General features: G+C 44.9%; 1 protein-coding gene across 7 annotated transcripts in view; it reads right to left on the bottom strand.

Annotated features, from left to right (window-relative positions):
* The window catches only part of LOC134346508 (histone-lysine N-methyltransferase EHMT2-like), a 156231-nt gene that overhangs the window by 98026 nt on the left and 38662 nt on the right, over positions 1 to 19543 (bottom strand). For 6 of the 7 annotated variants that reach the window (XM_063047897.1, XM_063047893.1, XM_063047896.1 and 3 more), the window contains 4 exons: positions 14239 to 14391; positions 13012 to 13137; positions 8361 to 8576; positions 6523 to 6643 (listed from right to left, as the gene is read on the bottom strand). In XM_063047897.1, coding sequence (XP_062903967.1) covers positions 6523 to 6643; positions 8361 to 8576; positions 13012 to 13137; positions 14239 to 14391 — 616 coding nt within the window. The remainder of the gene's footprint in view (positions 1 to 6522; positions 6644 to 8360; positions 8577 to 13011; positions 13138 to 14238; positions 14392 to 19543) is intronic. The other variant, XM_063047894.1, reaches the window with a different exon arrangement.

Here is a 19543-nt window from a genome sequence, read left to right as displayed (position 1 = left end):
TGCATCATCTTTAATTTTACGCCTTTTGGAAATCAGTTCATCTTTTACTCGCTTAGCTATTCACAGTAACAGAAATTTTGACCAGGGGTGCCCAGACTTTTGCATGCCACTGTAATTGATATCTACACTCAGCTGGAAGTCCAAGAAGAGTTTATTCATCACATACGCTGGGAAAGCACTAGATCCTTGATCGGGCCATTTTTATTTTCTTTTCTTTTTGCTAGTAATTGTTTAATAAAGCTGAAATTAGTAAATATACTTTATCATTTTATGTGGTGTAAGATCTGTTATTTCTTGCCGACAGATGATCGTGCATAGACAGTATTTACACAGCATTCGCTCAAATCGAGGTTTCTTTGATTGGAACATCACAACATTCCTGTTTGGTTGAACCCCAAATCATTCTGACCCTGGATGTATATTGTTTATAAAAGGTGGCCTTCTCACCGCTGAATCACGTGGCTGTTAGCAAAGGTGAGAGGGTTACAGACAGATAGATCAATAAGCAACAAGCAAGCAATAAGTATCGAGAACGTGAGATGAAGAGTCCTTGAGGTGGATCCACTGGTTGTAGGAACAGTTCAGTGATGAGGGCGAGAGAAGTCGAATGAAGTTTGTTTCAACAGCCTGTTGGTTGAGGGGTAATAACTGTTCCTGAACCTGGAGGTGTGGGTCCTGAAGCTCCTGTACTTCTTTCTGATGGCAGCAGCAAGATGAAAGCACCACCTGTGTGTTGGGGTTCTACTGATAGATGTTGCTTTCCTGCGTGCTCAATGGTTGGGAGGGCTTTACCTGTGATGAACTTGGCCACATCCACTACCTTTTGTTGGACTTTCCGTTCAAGGGCATTGGTGCTTCCATACCAGCCTGTGATGAAGCCAGTCAAAATACTCTCCACCACACGTGTACGTAAATTTATCAAAGTTTCAGATGTCACGCTTAATTGTCGCAAACTCCTAAAGAAGCAGAGGTGTTGTCATGCCTTCTTCACAATAGCACCTTTACCCCCCTTGGAAGTTTTCATGTTTTATTGTTTTACAACATTGAATCACTGTGGATTTAATTTGGCTTTCTTAACACTGATCAACAGAAAAAGAGTATTTCGTAAAGTGAAAACAGATCTCTTCAAAGTGATCTAAATTAATTACAAATATAAAACACAAAATAATTTGACGTGGACAGGCTTTTTCCATTGAGAGTGGGGGAGATTCAAACAAGAGGTCATGAGTTGAGAGTTAAAGGGCAAAAGCTTAGGGGTAACATGAGGGGGAACTTCTTTACTCAGAGAGTGGTAGCTGTGTGGAACGAGCTTCCAGCAGAAGTGGTTGAGGCAGGTTCGATATTGTCATTTAAAGTTAAATTGGACAGCTATATGGACAGGAAAGGAATGGAGGGTTATGGGCTGAGTGCAGGTCGGTGGGACTAGGTGAGAGTAAGCGTTCAGCACGGACTAAAAGGGCCGAGATGGCCTGTTTCCGGCCTGTAATTGTTATATGGTTATAATTGATTGTATAAGTATTCACCCCCTATAATATGACACACCAAATCATTACTGGTGCAGCCAATTGGGTTTAGAAGTCACATAATTAGTTAAATGGAGATCACCTGTGTGCAGTCAAGGTGTTTCAATTGATTGTAGTAAAAATACCCCTGTATCTGGAAGGTCCAACTGCTGGTGAGTCAGTATCCTGGCAAAAACTACACCATGAAGACAAAGAACATCCCAAGCAACTCCGTAAAAGGATACAAGAACATTTCTAGGTCATTGAATATCCCCTGGAGTACAATTAAGTCAATCATCAATATGGCAGAGATGTAAATCTGCCTGGAACAGACCGTGCAAGAAGGGGACTACTGAGGGAGGTCACCAATAGACCTATGACAGCTCTGGAGGAGTTACAAGCTTCAGTGGCTGAGATGGCAGAAACTGCACATACAAGAACTGTTGCCCGGGTACTTCACCAGTCACAGCTTTATGGGAGAGTAGCAAAGAGAAAGCCACTGTTGAAAAAAGCTCACATGATATCTTGGCTAGAGTTTGCTAGAAGGCATGGGGGAGACTCTGAAGTCAGCTGGAAGAAGGTTCTATGGTCTGGTGAAACCAAAACTGAGCTTTTTGGCCATCAGACTAAACGCTATGTTTGGCGTAAGCCAAAAACTGCACATAAAAACACACCATCACTACCATGAAGCATGGTGGTGACTGCATCACGCTGTGGGGATGCTTCACTGCAACAGGCCCTGGAAGGCTTATATGGTAGAGGATAAAATGTATGCAGCAAAATACAGGGAAATCCTGGAGGAAAACCTGATGCAGTCTGCAAGAGAACTGTGACTTGGGAAAAGATTTGTTTTCCAGCAAGACAATGACCCCAAGCATAAAACCAAAGCTATGCAGGAAAGGCTTAAAAACAACAAAGTTAATGTCCTGGAGTGGCCAAGTCAGAGTCCAGACCTCAATCCAACTGAGAATTTGTGGCTGGACTTGAAAAGGGCTGTTCACTCACAATCCCCACGTAATCTGACAGCTTAAACAGTTTTGTAAAGAAGAATGGGGAAAGATTGCAGTGTCCAGATGTGCAAAGCTGATAGAGGCCTATCCACACAGACTCAAGGCTGTAATTGCTGCCAAAGTTGCTTCTACTAAATACATAGAACATAGAATAGTACAGCACAGTACAGGCCCTTCGGCCCACAATGTTGTGCCGACCCTCAAACCCTGCCTCCCATATAAGCCCCCACCTTAGATTCCTCCATATACCTGTCTAGTAGTCTCTTAAATTTCACTAGTGTATCTGCCTCCACCACTGACTCAGGCAGAGCATTCCACACACCAACCACTCTCTGAGTAAAAAACCTTCCTCTAATATCCCCCTTGAACTTCTCACCCCTTACCTTAAAGCCATGTCCTCTTGTATTGAGCAGCGGTGCCCTGGGGAAGAGGTGCTGGCTATCCACTCTATCTATTCCTCTTATTATCTAGTACACCTCTATCATGTCTCCTCTCATCCTCCTTCTCTCCAAAGAGTAAAGCCCCATGTCCCTTAATCTCTGAAATACTTATGCAGTCAATTATTTTGTCGTTTATATTTGTAATTCATTTAGATCACTTTGTAGAGATGTGTTTTCACTTTGACACGAAAGAGTATTTTACTGCTGATCAGTGACAAAAAAGCCAAATTAAATCCACTGTGATTCAATGTTGCAAAGAAATAAAACATGAATACTTCTGGGGGGGGGGGGGGGAGTGAATATTTTTATAGGCCCTGTATGTGCTGGGCCCAGGTCAGGTTCTCTGAATTGAAAACACCAAGAAAGTCAATGCGGCTGTCCCTCCCCACCTTTGACATTTCAATGAGGACTGGCTCGTGGACCTCCAGTTTCCTCCTCCTGAAGTCTATAATCAGCTCCTCGGTCTCCATGACATTGAATAAAAGGTTGATGTTATTTCAATCTCCCGCCACTATGTTGGTTCATCCCCACCTTTGATCTGGCCTACAACAGGGGTGTCTTCAGCAAAGCTGAATATGGCATTGGAGTTATGTTCAACCACACTGTCATAAATGTAAAACGAGTAGCGCACTGCGCGCACTGCCTCGTGCTGTACCTGTGCCGATGGAGATTGTGGAGGAGATGTTGTTGCTAATCTGAACCGAATGGGGTCTGCAAGTGAGGAAATCAAAAATCCAATTGCACAAGTAGGTATTGAGGCCAAAGTTTTGAAGCTTGTTGATTAGCTTTGACGAGATGATAGTATTGATGCCAAGCTGTGGTTGATAAAGAGTATCCTGGTGTATACATCTTTGCCGTCCAGATAGAAACATAGAAATCTACAGCACATTACAGGCCTTCCAGCCCACAATGTTGTGCCGACCACGTAACCTACTCCAGAAACTGCCTAGAATTTCCTACCGCATAGCCCTCTATTTTTCTAAGCTCCATGTACCTATCTAAGAGGTTCTTAAAAGGCCCTATTGTATCCAGTCCTATCACCATCACTGGTAGTGCATTCCATGCACCCACCACTCTGTGCGAAAAACTTAGCTCTGACATCCCCCTTGTACCTACTTCCAAGCACCTTAAAACTATGTCCCCTTGTGTTAGCCATTACAGCCCTGAAAAAAGCCTCTAGCTATCCACGTGATCAATGTCTCTCATCATCTTATACATCTCTATCAGGTTACTTGTTGGCCCAAGGAGAAAAGGCCAAGTTCACTCAACCTATTCTTATAAGGCATGCTCTCCAATCCAGGCAAATTTCCTCTGCACTCTACAGTATCCACATCCTTTCTGTAGTGAGATGACCAGAACTGAACACTGTACTCCAAGTGGAGTCCAACTAAGGTCTTATATAACATGACCTCATGGTTCTTGAAGTCAATGCCATGGCTGATGAAGGCCTCCACACCATACACCTTCTTAACAACACTGTCAACCTGCGCAGCAACTTTGAGTGTCCTATGGATATGGATCCCAAGCTCTCGCTGATCCTCCACACTGCCAAGAGTCTTAACATTAGTATTATATTCTGTCTTCAAATTTGACCTACTGAAATGTACCGTTCCAGAGTTGAGTGAAGAGCCAATGAAATGGCATCTCGTACAGACCCATTGTGCCAGTAAGCAAACTGGAGCAGATCCAAGCCTCTTCTCAGGTAGGAGTTGATATGTTTCATCACCAACCTCTCTGGATGTACGTGCTACTGGGCAATAACCATTAGAGCAGGTTACCATGTTCGCTTGAAGCACTGGTGCAAATGAAGCCAGCTTGAAGCAGGTGGGTACCTCAGGCTGCCGAAGTGACAGGATAAAGCTCTCAGTGAACAGTCCGGCCAGTTGACCAGCACTGGTCTTTGGTACTTGGCCAGGTGCCCCATCTGAGCTCAAGGCTTTCCAGAAATTGTACCTGGACCTCTTGCAACTTTACTGGTCGCCAGACTTGAATGCCTCTGATCTGGCCCTCAGCAGATTGTGGATCTCATGGTTCATCCATTGCTTCTGGTTGGGGAAGACTCTGAATGATTTTGTGGGACACACTCACTCATCTACAACTATTTTGATGAAGTCCGTGACAACCATGGGTGTATTCATTCAGATCCACAGTTGCCCTTGAAGACAGCCCAGTCCACCGACTTGAAGCAATCCTGTAGCCTCTCCTTTGCCTCCCGTGACCACCTCTTTGTTGTCCTGCATGCAGACGAGACAGCCAATCGATCAGATTTCCTGAAATATGGTCTGGGCATGGAAAGGTATGCATTCCTTATCTTAGTGTAACAGCGGTCTAGTGTGTTGGGACCTGTGTTGCTACACAGGCTATATGCTGATGGTAATCCGTGCTGAGTTCCTCCAGCATTCTGTGTGTGTTACACACCTTCCATTGCCTCTGCCCCACTCTGCTGTGGAACCTCCTATGTTGATACAGGGCCTTGTGACCCATGCACCTGAAGAAGCAAACATTGCTGTGGTAGCTCCTGTAGGACCGAGCGAATTGCAACAGCAAACTGACATACCGTAAGCTCCTGCTAATGGTAATGTGATAATCTGTTTAGCAACAGGCAAGTACTGGCCCAGACAGATGTGGAAAGCATTCTGACTGGTTACACCACTGTCTGGTATGGCGTCTCCAATGCTCAGGATGCAGAGGGTTGTTTACTCAGCCAGCTCAATTACGTCACAACCTTCCCCACCATTGAGGACATCCTCAAAAGGTGATGCCCCAAAGAAGGCTGCATCCAACATTAAGGACCCTCAGCATCCAGGCCACGCCCTCTTCTCATTACTACCATCAAGGAGGCAGTACGAGAGTCTGAAGTCCAAGCTTAATGTTTCAGGAATAGCTTCTTTCCCCACTACCATCAGATTTCTGAATGGACAATGAACCTATGAACACCACCTCACTATTTTGCTCTGTCTACTGACTTACTGTAACTTAAATTAATTTCTGTGTCTGGAACTGTGCTGCTGCAGTAAAACAATTTCAAGACATACGATAATAAACCTGATTCTGAGATACTGGCCTAACACCACAACATAGTGTTCTTCTGGTAAAACACACTGGGTGTGAGCCTCACCAGGATCATACCTGTAACCCCTCCGGTTCATTCAGAGAGTGGGAGTACTGTCTGTGGTGTCAGAGGCATGGCGGAGGTCAGTATATGTGTGTGCACATACACGCACTAGCACATCCACACACACAGACAGCCTCACAGGAAGTTTTCTGAGTGGGTGAGGAAACCTCGGCAACACCCAGTGAGCAGGGTTCATTGCTGAACCCCTGGCACTGTTTGTGTGGAGACTGTACCTTCTGTTTGGTGCACAGGTTCTCTCCCCCATGCAGGTTCATGGGCTGCTTTAGACTGTCTCTGGCGCAGTTGGCTTTATGAACTGCGTGAAAACTAGCTAGAGGGAAAAATCACTGGCAGAACTCCACTGCTCTGCAGGCTGGCGTTGACCACTTCAAGGCTGTTGAGAAACATGGAATAAAGAGGGCTGTGGCTGGTTTTGGAAGGGCCTCTTGCTTTACCTGTCTGTACACCTGGGGTACCTTCGACAGCCCCTCCGCTAGGCAGCAGCTCAAACTCCAGCTGAGTGCTTTGTTGACAAGGACTGCTGTGATCTGAGTCTTTCACTTCCACAAGTTTCACCTGAAGAATCAAAACAAAAATTAAACCAATCCAGAGAAATCTGAACTGATTCACTTTGGAAGGTCAAACTTAAAGGCAGAATATGATTATTGGCAGGATCCTTGTGGGGCAACAGAGGGATCTTGGCGTCCACGTTCATAGGTGCCACAGAGTTGCTGCACAGGGTAATAGCTGTATAATGTATTAGCCTTCATTAGACGGGAGATTAGTTTAAGAGCCAACAGTTACTGTTGTAGCTCTATAAAACCCTGGTTATATCACACTTGAAGTGTCGTGTTCAGATGATAACGCCTTATAGTAAGGATGTGAAAGCTTCAAAAGAGTGCAAACATTTACCATACCAGGATTATGCCTGCTTTAGAGATCATCTCTTATGAGGAGAGGTTGAGTGAGCTCGAGGTTTTCTCTTTGGAGCAGAGGAGGATGAGAGGTAACTTGATAGAGGTGTATGAGACAAGAGGCATAGATAGAGTGGACTTTTTCCCAGGGTGGAAATGACTAATACAAGGGACCTTAACTTTAAGGTGATTGGAGTAAAGTACAGGGAGGATGACAGAGGTTGTTTTTATTTTTACAGAGACAGTGGTGGGTGCGTGGAATGTACAGCTGGGGGTGGTGGTAGAGACATACATTAGGAACATTTAAGAGATAGACACGTGACTTACAGATGATTCCACAGGGAAATGCTGGTATGTCAATCTAGCAATTGGGGAAACAAATACAGAATAAGAGGTTTCCTACTTAAGACAGAGATGAAGGGATTTCTTTCCAGGTACCTAATATCATGTCCCCTCAGAATCTTAATGTTTCAATAAGATCATATCTCTTCCAATTGATTAAAGGATTGATAATGAACTGCCGAGCCCACTCAATAAGTCCTCATTAGATATCGTCAGATCTGAATTAATCCAAGTTTAAATTTAATCCAAACGATACAGCGTTCCTCTGGGGACAAGAAGCAAAATATCAAACCAACAGCCACACTTATAGTTACAATAGCAGCAAACATAGTCATTAAAAAAACCGTGTCCCTGAGTGTCATGGCCTGTAGATTAATGGCATGTAGGACGTTTCGACAAGAAGAAGCATGCAGCAGTTCTTCATTTTGCGTGAGCGCAGCCGCAGACAAGTGCAATCCAGCTGCTCTTTCTCCATCACAGGAATTGTAAACTGGACTAGGGAGTCAGGGAATATCCATCCCCACAGACCCCAGAGAGCAGTGTCACAGATTATACTGCAGGTTTTCAATGAACGGGCCAGGGAGGAAGGTGGAGCTTGGTCCCATGTTCATTGTGGGAATTATTATTCAATGGGAACTTCTTCACTCACAGGATCGTGCAAATGTGGCATAAGCTGCCAGCGGAAGTGATGAATGCCGGTTCAATTGCAACATTTAAGAGAAGTTTGTATAGGTACATGGATGGGAGGCGTATGGAGGACAACGGTCTAGGTGCAGGCCAGCAGGACGAGGGGAAATAACAGTTCAGCACAGACTAGATGGTCCAAAGGGCCTGTTGCCGTACTGTAGTGCTCTACAACTACGTACAGAGGAGCTGAATCCTCAACTCCCTTGCTTGTTATCTGTGCTACAAACTGAACACCGGAGAGCACAAGGGTTTGGGTTAACATTGTCAATTAGCACCAGCTATTTGTTGGAATGATCAATGTCAGGGCTGTGTCCGAGCCAGTTTCGACAGTTAATACACACTTTGCTCACCATTCCCACGTTTCCACTGTGTGACAAGACGAACATCTCCCTACACTCCTCATGGCGTACCTGGGCAGGGCAGGACTTGAACATGGACTTCCGGGCCCGGTGAAGTTTCGGTTTCTCAGCTGGTGCCTGGGCAGCGTCCTGCCTCTCCGCCAACACTGTGGAGACTTCGCCGCTGCCCTGGCTGGTGCTCTCACCCGGCAAGCTCCTGGCCAGACCCTGAAACAATGCAGATCACCGGCTCACAAGGCTGCTCCAGCAGCTGGAGGTACCGTTCGGCCCCAAGAGTCTCTGCTAGGATGGTGCAGATGCCTCTTTGTGCCCGTTTCCCCACAATCTGAACACTGTTCTCCCTTTACTGCTGACCCACTGCCCACCTGTTTCCTCCCCCACCACGAACAGTGAGCTACATACCCCCTCGCTTTCCACACAAGACTTTTCTCAAGGCACCTCATTATCCCATTAATTTTGCCCCAAGATTTTAGATCTGTGTCTGAGAGTCCTTCAATCACACATTATTAAAAAAGTAGTGGATGCAGCCCAGTCCATCACGGCTAAAGCCCTCCCCACCACTGATCACATCTACCAGGACTGGAGTCGCAGGAAAGCAGCACCCGTCATCCAACAACCGCACCACCCAGGCCATGCTCTCTTTTCACTGTGTACATTAGGAAGGCGGTATATGAACCACAAAACCCACACCTGTTTCAGGAACAATTACTACCCTTCAACCCTCAGGCTCCTGAACCATACAGGATAACTTCACTCACGCCAACACTAAACTGTTCCCACAACCTATGGACTCACTTCCAAGGACTCTTCATCTCATGTTCTCGATATTTATTGATTAATTACTATTTTTGTTTCTTTGTATTTACTGTGAATGCCCGGAAGAAAATGAATCTTCGAGATGTATATAGCAACATATATGTACTTTGATAATAAATTTACTTTGAACTTATTTGAAACAGCTTCCTTCTATTCACCCTTTCTGAGCTCACTCTGATTCCATTCAGCTTCATCTGATCTCCGTCTATCTTCTCTATACTGCCCCAAGGAGCTGAAATCCCTCCTCCTTGAAAACAAATCTCCGAGCTCCTCAAACCTCAGGGTGGGAAATGAACAGTTGATGGTTCGGATCGAGATCCTTCATCCGGACCCGAAATGTTGACTGTCCATTTCCCTGAATTGCTGCGTTGCTCCAGTTCTTACATATTTTAGAAATACAGATTTTTAGAAAAGGAGATATAATTTCATGAGACAAACATAGTATGGAAGGTCAAATCAATGCACAGAATTCCTTGTTTAACCCCTTCCAGAAATACCCAGAGGCTGACTGACACACCCATTGTGTAACTGACATTTTCTTAGCAGTTTAAAAATTAATTGTCCACTTATATTTTATATAATTTCACTTTTCTTGCTGCTGCCATCAGGTAGAAGACACAAGAGCCTCAAAATTCGCACCACCAGGTTCAAGAACAGTTATTACCCCTCAACCATCAAGCTCTTGAACAAAAGTGGATGACTACCTTTATCTGCTGAGATCTTCCCACAACCAGTGATCTCATTTTAAAGACTCTTTATCTTATTACTTCTTGCTTTATTTGCATTTGCAGTTTGTTGTCTTAGAAATATAGAAAACCTACAGTTCAATACAGGCCCTTCGGCCCACAAAGCTATGACAAACATGCCCTTACCTTAGAAATTACCTAGAGTTACCCATAGCCCTCTATTTTCCTAAGCTCCATGTACCTGTCCAGGAGTCTCTTAAAAGACCCTATCGTATCCGCCTCCACCACCGTTGCCGGCAGCCCATTCCACGCACTCACCACTCTTTGCGTAAAAAACTTGCCCCTGACATCTCCTCTGTACCTACTCCCTAGCAACTTAAACCTGTGTCGTCTTGTGGCAACCATTTCAGCCCTGGGAAAAAGCCTCTGACTATCCACATGATGTATGCCTCTCATCATCTTATACACCTCTATCAAGTCACCTCTCATCCTCCGTCGCTCCGAGGAAAAAAGGCCAAGTTCACTCAACCTATTCATAAGGCATGCTCCCCAATCCAGGCAACATCTTTGTAAATCTCCTCTGCACTCTTTCTATGGCTTCCACATTCTTCCTGTAGTGAGGCGACCTGAACTGAGCACAGTACTCCAAGTGGGTTCTGACCGGGGTCCTATAAAGCTGCAACATTACCTCTTGGTTCCTAAACTCAATCCCACGATTTATGAAGGCCAATGCACCGTATGCTTTCTTAACCAAAGTCAACCTGTCCAGCAACTTTGAGTGTCCTATGGTCTCGGACCCCAAAATCCCTCTGATCCTCCACACTGCCAAGAATCTTACCATTAATATTTGACCTACCAAAATGAACCACTTCACAAGTATCTGGGTTGAACTCCATCTGCCACTTCTCAGCCCAGATTTGCATCCTATCAATGTCCCGCTGTAACCTCTGACAGCCCTCCACACCATCCACAACACCCCAACCTTTGTGTCATCAGCAAATTTACTAACCCATCCCTCCACTTTGTCATTTATAAAAATCACAAAGAGTAGGAGTCCCAGAACAGATCCCTGAGGCACTCCACTGGGTCACCGACCTCCATGCAGAATATGACCCGTCTACAACTACTCTTTGCCTTCTGTGGGCAAGCCAGTTCTGGATCCATAAAGCAATGTCCCCTTGGATCCCATGCCTCCTTACTTTCTCAATAAGCCTTGCATGGAGTACCTTATCAAATGCCTTGCTAAAATCCATATACACTACATCTACGGCTCTACCTTCATCATTGTGTTTAGACTCATCCTCAAAAAAATCAATCAGGCTTGTAAGGCACAACCCGCCTTTGACAAAGCCATGCTGACTATTCCTAATCATATTATGCCTCTCCAACTGTTCATAAATCCTGCCTCTCAGAATCTTCTCCATCAACTTACCAACCACTGAATTAAGACTCATTGGCCTATAATTTCCTGGGCTAACTCTACTCCCCTTCTTGAACAAGGGAACAACATCCACAACCCTCCAATCCTCCCGAACCTCTCCTGTCCCCATTGATGATTCAAAGATCATCACCAGGGGCTCAGCAATCTCCTCCCTCCCCTCCCACACTAGCCTGGGGTACATCTCGTCTGGTCCCGGTGATTTATCCAACTTGATGCTTTCCAAAACCTCCTCTTTCTTAATATCTACATGCTCATGCTTTTCAGTCTGCTGTAAGTCATCCTTACAATCATCAAGATCCCTTTCCCTAGTCAATACTGAAGCAAAGTACTCAATAAGGACCTCTGCTATCTCCTCCAGTTCCATACACAATTTTCCACTGTCACACTTGATTGTTCCTATTCTCTCACATTTTATCCTCTTGCTCTTCACATACTTGTAGAATGCCTTGGGGTTTTCCTTAATCCTATCAGCCAAGGCCTTATAATTGCCCCTTCTGACTCCGAATTTCTTGCTTAAGCTCCTTCCTGTTAGCCTTATAATCTTCTATATCTCTATCACTACCTAGTATTTTGAACCTTTTGTAAGCTCTTCTTTTCTTCTTGACTCGATTCAAAACAGCCTTTGTACAACATGGTTTCTGTACCCTACCATCCTTTCCCTGTCTCATTGGAACGTACCTATGCAGAACTCCATGAACATTTGCCACAATTCTTCCGTACATTTCCCTGAAAACATCTGTTCCCAATTTATGCTTCCAAGTTCCTGCCTGATAGCCTCATATTTCCCCCTACTCCAATTAAACGCTTTCCTAACTTGTCTGTTCCTATCCCTCTCCAATGCTATAGTAAAGGAGATAGAATTGTGATCACCATCTCAAAAATGCTTTCCCACTGACAGTTCTGACACCTGACCAGGTTCATTTCCCAATACCAGATCAAGTACAGCCTCTCCTCTTGTAGGCTTATCTACATATTGTGTCAAAAAAACTTCCTGAATACATGAACACACCTAACAAACTCTACCCCATCTAAACCCCTCGCTCCAGGGAGATGCCAATCAATATTTGGGAAATTAAAATCTCCCACCACAACAACCCTGTCATTATTACACATTTCCAGAATCTGCCTCCCTATCTGCTCTTCAATGTCCCTGTTAATATTGGGTGGTCTATAAAAACACCCAGTAGAGTTATTGGCCCCTTCCTCTTCCTAACTTGCACCCACAGAGACTCCATAGACAATCCCTCCATGACTTCCTCCTTTTCTGCAGCTGTGGTACTATCTCTGATCAGCCACGCCCCCACCTCTTTTGCCTCCCTGCCTGTCCTTTCTGAAACATCTAAAGCCTGGCACTTGAAGTAACCATTCCTGTCCCTGAGCCATCCAAGTTTCTGTAATGTCTATGCTCTTTTTTTTTACTGTTTCATTGATATTGTTTACAGTTACTATCCTATAGATTTGTTGAGTATGACTGCAGGAAAAAGATATTTATGTACTCAGATAATAAATTTACTTTGAACTTTGAACAATAATTACTTCCATCAAAGAAACTGTATAGTATGCTTCCCACCAGCCACAGTATGTATATACAGTTGTTCTCCCCTAGTGGCTCTTCTATAACACGACCCATGGGAAACAAGCATCAGTGAGATATAAAATAGTCAATTACCCATGCCCACATCTGACCCCTCCTCCATACCTGGCTGGTGCTTCCCGACTTCCTGGCCCTGTGAACTTCCGGATATTCCACGGGACCTGGAATGCTGGTCTCCATCTCCTCAGAAACATCACTGAGAGGCTGGCTGGCCATCTTCATGGCTAATGCCTGTGGGTCAGTCAGAAAGGAGGATCAGGAGGGGAGTAATCGGCGGGGGTGATAAAGAACACAAGACATGGATGAAATGAACAGAAGTGGTAAGATGGCAACATGTTTGATCTCAGTGGCATCTACAGGATCAACAAGCGGTGCTACTATCCTATGTCTTTTAGATTATGAGGACGCTCAGTCCTCGTTTATTGTCATTTAGAAATGCATGCATTAAAAAATGATACAATGTTCCTCCAGAGTGACATCACAGAAACACAAGACAAACCAAGACTAAAACTGACAAATTTCAACCTATTTTTAATGAGTGCAAGATCCTGCTATACATTAAGAACTTAAAAGTACTGTACCCTCAGCGAGTTGTTCACTGGCAGAGAACATGAAGGATCTCCACAACATGAACTGCAGCTTGATAGCCAATGGCCATCATTGTCGCTTTTCTTGTGATCGTAAGGCCCCCTTTTGGACATTGTTAATCTGGTATGCTGCAAGTTCGATTTGCCAAATGAGTGGTTGAGAGCATGGGCAGGATGGAGAGAGAGCTGAGTAGACTCGGTTGCAGCAAGGCCTAGGCCTCAAGTCTCGGGGTTGAATAACAATTAAACTTGATTTGAATTTAATTAAATAGGTGGGAAGACGGTGTGAGGGTGGTTGGGGAAACAGCAGATTATGAAGCAGAGATAAGCAGGGCAAAATTCAACGTACACACTTGTAGTACCGTGCTCAGTTCTGGTTGCCTCATTATAAGAAGGATGTAGAAGCTTTAGAGACAGCAGAGATTTACCAAGATGCTGCCTGGATTAGAGAACATGTCTTATGAGTGAGTCCAAGGGCAGGAACTGTGCTGTAATGTTCTGTTCTATGAGGATGAGAGAGAGAAAAAAAGAGGGAAAGTGAACGTAGAGCATAGAACACTACAGAACATTCCACAACATGCCGACCTTTTGACCTCCTATGGTGTAAAGCCTGTAGAAGTCAGTCTGACTCAGTATAGTGGGGCATGAATGGGGAGTGACAATGACCTGTAACTCCCTCCTGGACTTTGAGGGCAAGGACAACAAGAAATAAGTTCTCTCTACGACTTCCACACTGGGCCGGTACCTGACTGATGCCACCTTTCAGTATCGACTTCCTCGCTCTGTGGATCTCTTGGCTCTCGTCCTGAGGCAGGGCTGCGTGCACTGCCACCGCTGGTCCCACAGTTGGCTGGCTCATCCGCTCCGTGGGCAGAGTCCCCAACTTCTCCGCCAAGCTCTGTTGGGAAATTATCACAAGCTCACATAAGTTACACAGAACAGAACAGTCCAAAACAGGCCTTTCGGCCTACAATGTTGTGCCAACCTTTCAATCTACTCCAAAATCAATCTACCTCTTCCCTCCTACATAATCCTCCATTCTTCTATTATCCATGTGCCGATCTAAAAGTCTCTTAAATGTCCCCAATGTATTTGCCTCTACCGACACCCCAGCAGAGTGTTCTATGCATCCACCACTCTCCCTATAAAAAAGCCTACTTTTGACATCCCCTAATACTTTCCTCCAGTCATCTTAAAATTATGCCCCCTGGAATTATCCATTTCCACCCTGGGAAAAAGACGCTGGCTGTCCACTCTGTGAGATTGATACTCACCCTCCTTCACTCAAAGAGAAAAGCGGCTGAGCGAATATTGAAATGTGTGTGTGCATGTATACACTTGTGTCTTCATGAATGTATACACCGGCAAACTGCACTTCCCTCCAGTGCATCACAAGCCTTTTCAGCTCATAAACATTTGACAATTTTCTTGAACAAAAGTGACGTCTGCCTTTACATAGAGGTAACACAGTTTACACAGGTTTCCAGCTTTGCAACAGGAGTTAGGCAAGTCAAGTTAGTGAACAGGCAGTTGTTAAACCAGACACTTGCAAGCAGGCTTTTTCTACTGAGCTAGAGTGAGACTACATTTAGAGGTCATGGGTTAAAGGTAAAAGGTGAAAGGTTTAAGGAGAACATAGAAACCATAGAAACTACAGCACAGAAACAGGCCTTTCTTGGCTGTGCTGAACCATTTTCTGCCTAGTCCCACTGACCTGCATACGGACCATATCCCTCCATACACCTCCCATCCATGTATCTGTCCAATTTATCCTTAAATGTTAAAAAAGAACCCGCATTTACCACCTCGTCTGGCAGCTCATTCCATACTCCCACCACTCTCTGTGTGAAGAAGCCCCCCCTAATGTTCCCTTTAAACTTTTCCCCCCTCACCCTTAACCCATGTCCTCTGGTTTTTTTCTCCCCTTGCCTCAGTGGAAAAAGTCTGCTTGCATTCACTCTATCTATACCCATCATAATTTTATATACCTCTATCAAGTCTCCCCTCATTCTTCTACGCCCCAGGGAATAAAGTCCTAACCTATTCAACCTTTCTCTGTAACTGAGTTTCTCAAGTCCCGGCAACATCCTTGTAAACCTTCTCTGCACTCTTTCAACCTTATTTATATCCTTCCTGTAATTTGGTGACCAAAACTGAACACAATACTCCAGATTTGGCCTCACCAATGTCTTAGACAACCTCACCATAACATTCCAGCTCTTATACTCAATACTTTGATTAATAAAGGCCAATGTACCAAAAGCTCTCTTTACGACCCTATCTACTTGTGACGCCACTTTTAGGGAATTTTGTATCTGTATTCCCAGATCCCTCTGTTCCACTGCACTCCTCAGTGCCTTACCATTAACCCTGTGTGTTCTACCTTGGTTTGTCCTTCCAACGTGCAATACCTCACACTTGTCTGTATTAAACTCCATCTGCCATTTTTCAGCCCATTTTTCCAGCTGGTCCAAGTCCCTCTGCAGGCCCTGAAAACCTTCCTCACTGTCTACTACACCTCCAATCTTTGTATCATCAGCAAATTTGCTGATCCAATTTACCACATTATCATCCAGATCATTGATATAGATGACAAATAACAATGGACCCAGCACTGATCCCTGTGGCACACCACTAGTCACAGGCCTCCACTCAGAGAAGCAATTCTCTACCACCACTCTCTGGCTTCTTCCATAGAGCCAATGTCTAATCCAATTTACCACCTCTCCATGTATACCTAGCGACTGAAGTTTCCTAACTAACCTCCCATGCGGGACCTTGTCAAAGGCCTTACTGAAATCCATGTAGACAATATCCACTGCCTTCCCTTCATCCACTTTCCTGGTAACCTCCTCGAAAAACTCCAATAGATTGGTCAAACATGACCTACCACGCACAAAGCCATGTTGACTCTCCCTAATAAGTCCCTGTCTATCCAAATGCTTGTAGATTCTGTCCCTTAGTACTCCCTCCAATAACTTACCACTACCGACGTTAAACTCACCGGCCCATAATTTCCTGGATTACTTTTCGATCCTTTTTTAAACAACGGAACAACATGAGGCACTCTCCAATCCTCCAGCACCTCACCCGTAGACAGCGACATTTTAAATATTTCTGCCAGGGCCCCCGCAATTTCAACAATAGTCTCCTTCAAGGTCCGAGGGAACACTCTGTCAGGTCCCGGGGATTTATCCACTTTAATTTTCCTCAAGACAGCAAGCACCTCCTCCTTTTCAATCTGTACAGTTTCCATGATCTCACTGCTTGATTCCCTCAATTCCATAGACTTGTGGGGAAACAGCTTCACAGAGGGTCGTGCGAGTGTGGAATGAGCTGCCAACGCAAGAGGTGCATGCAAGCCTGATCTTGACATTTAAGAGAAATTTGGATAGGTACATGAATGGTAAGGGTATGGAGGGCTATGGTCACTGTGCAGGAAATTGGGACTACGCAGCTTAAATGGGTTCTGCCCGGACTAGATGGGCTGAAGGGCCCATTTGTGTGCTATAATTTTCTATGACTCCACAATACCCTTCCCACTAGTTGCCAGTCTATAAAATAGTCCAAGAACTGTGCTCGATTCTACTAATTGTTTAAATATAAACCGATAGATTGTTCCAAAACATATCTTGCCTCTCTAGTACCGCAATATCCTCTTATGATCTTCTCAGACTGGATGTTTTTCTGAAATCATGACAACTTGTCCTCTCCAGTTAAAACCATCCGCTGTTGGTCAGACCAATCTGCCTCAATGCTACAGGACTGCTTTAATGACTTCAACTGGAATGTCTTTCATGATGAGGATGTTTCCGAGTTCACGGAAGGAGTCACAAGTTTCATCCAGAAGTGCATCAAGGATGTTGTCCCCCAGAAATCCATTAGTGTCTACCCAAACCAGAAACCCTGGATCAACAGTTCCGTGTGAGCAGCATTTAGCGTGCAAGACAGAGCTTATGTTGCCGGTGACCAACTGGAACTCAAGCTTAAGAATGAAATCAGGAAAGCCAGAAGGGGCCATGAGAAGGCCTTGGCGAGCAGGACTAAAGAAAACGCCAAGACATAAGACATGAGAGAATAGGACCAATCAAGTGTGACAATGGAAAAGTGTGTATGGAACCAGAGGAGATAGCAGAGGTACTTGAAGAATACTTTGCTTCAGTATTCACACGGAAAAGGATCTTGGTGATTGTGGAGATGACTTACAGCAGAATGAAATGCTTGAGCACACAGACATTAAGAAAGAGAGCTTTTGGAAAGCATCAAGTTGATAAGTCTCCAGGAATGGACAAGACGTACCCCAGGCTACTGTGGGAGGCGAGGGAGGAGATTGCTGAGCCTCTGGCGATGATCTTTGCATCATCAATGGTGACAGGAGAAGTTCCAGAGGATTGGAGGGTTGCAGATGTTGTTCAAGAAAGGGAGCAGAGATAGCCCAGGAAATTATAGACCAGTGAGTCTTACTTCAGTGGTTGGTAACTCGATGGAAGAGATCGGGGGAGGCAGGATTTATGAACATTTGCAGAGGCATAATATGATTAGGAATAGTCAGCATGGCTTTGTCAAAGGCCATACAAAGTGCCTTACAAGCCTGACTGAATTTTTTGAGGATGTGACTAAACACATTAATGAAGGTGGAGCAGTACATGTATTGTAAATGGATTTCAGCAAGCCATTTGATAAGGTATATAGAGAAAGTAACGAGGCATGGGATCTTGCTTTGTGGATCCAGAACTGGCTTGCCCACAGAAGGCAAACAGTGGTTATAAACGGGTCATATTCTGCATGGAGGTCGGTGACCAGTGCTGTGCCTCAAGGATCTGTTCTGGGACCCCTTCTCTTCGTGATTTTTATAAATAACCTGGATGAGGAAGTGGAGGGATGGGTTAGTAAATTTGCTGATGACACAAAGGTTAGGAGTGTTGTGGATAGTGTGGAGACCTGTCAGAGGTTACAGCGGGACATCGATAGGATGCAAAACTGGGCTGAGAAATGGCAGATGGAGTTCAACCCAGATAAGTGTGAGGTGGTTCATCTTGGTAGGTCAAATCCAATGGCAGAATATAGTATTAATGGTAAGACTCTTGGCAGTGTGGAGGATCAGAGTGATCTTGAGGTCCGAGTCCATAGGTCACTCAAAACAGCTGCGCAGGTTGACCCTGTGACATACGGTGTATTGGCCTTCATCAACCGTGGGATTGAATTTAGGAGCCGAGAGGTAATGTTACAGCTATATAGGACCCTGGCCAGACTCCACTTGGAGTACGGTGCTCAGTTCTGGTTGCCTCACTACAGGAAGGATGTGGAAACTACAGAAAGGGTGGAGAGATTTACAAGGATGTTGCCTGGATTGGGGAGCATGCCTTATGAGAACAGGTTGAGTGAACTCGGCCTTGTCTCCTTGGAGCAGCGGAGGATGAGAGGTGACCTGACAGAGGTGTATAAGATGATGAGAGGCATTGATCGTGTGGATAGTCAGAGGCTTTTTCCCAGGGCTGAAATGGTTTACACGAGAGAGCAGTTTTAAGGTGCTTGGAAGCAGGTACAGTGGAGATGTCAGGGGTAAGTTTTTTTACTCAGGGAGTGGTGAGTGCGTGGAATGGGCTGCCAGCGACAGTGGTGGAAGCAGATAAGATAGGGTCCTTTAAGAGACTCCTGGATAGGTACATGGAGCTTAGAGAAATAGAGGGCTACGGGTAACTCTAGGTAATTTCTAAAGTAAGTACATGTTTGGCACAGCATTGTATTGTGCTGTAGGTTTTCTATGTTTCTATGTGCCGCTACGATCTGCGTAAAGTCATCAAGGCAGTGAAACGACAATACAGGGACAAGATCCAGACACAGCTCTCCATCAACAACACACTCAGCTTATGGCAAGGTCAGCATACCATCACAGACTTCAAAGCTAAACGCAGTGGTGTTTCCAACATCGCTGCCTCTCTCCCAGATGAGCTAAATCCTTTTTCACTCTTAGTTCGATGTCGCCAACACTGAGCCCGAGGAGAGTTGCCAAAGTGACCTGCGCCTTAAGCCTGATTTATACTTGCGCG

The sequence above is a fragment of the Mobula hypostoma genome, chromosome 5 (assembly GCF_963921235.1).
Source record: "Mobula hypostoma chromosome 5, sMobHyp1.1, whole genome shotgun sequence".
NCBI lineage: Eukaryota > Metazoa > Chordata > Chondrichthyes > Myliobatiformes > Myliobatidae > Mobula > Mobula hypostoma.
This window is presented reverse-complemented; position numbering and strand designations above follow the sequence as displayed.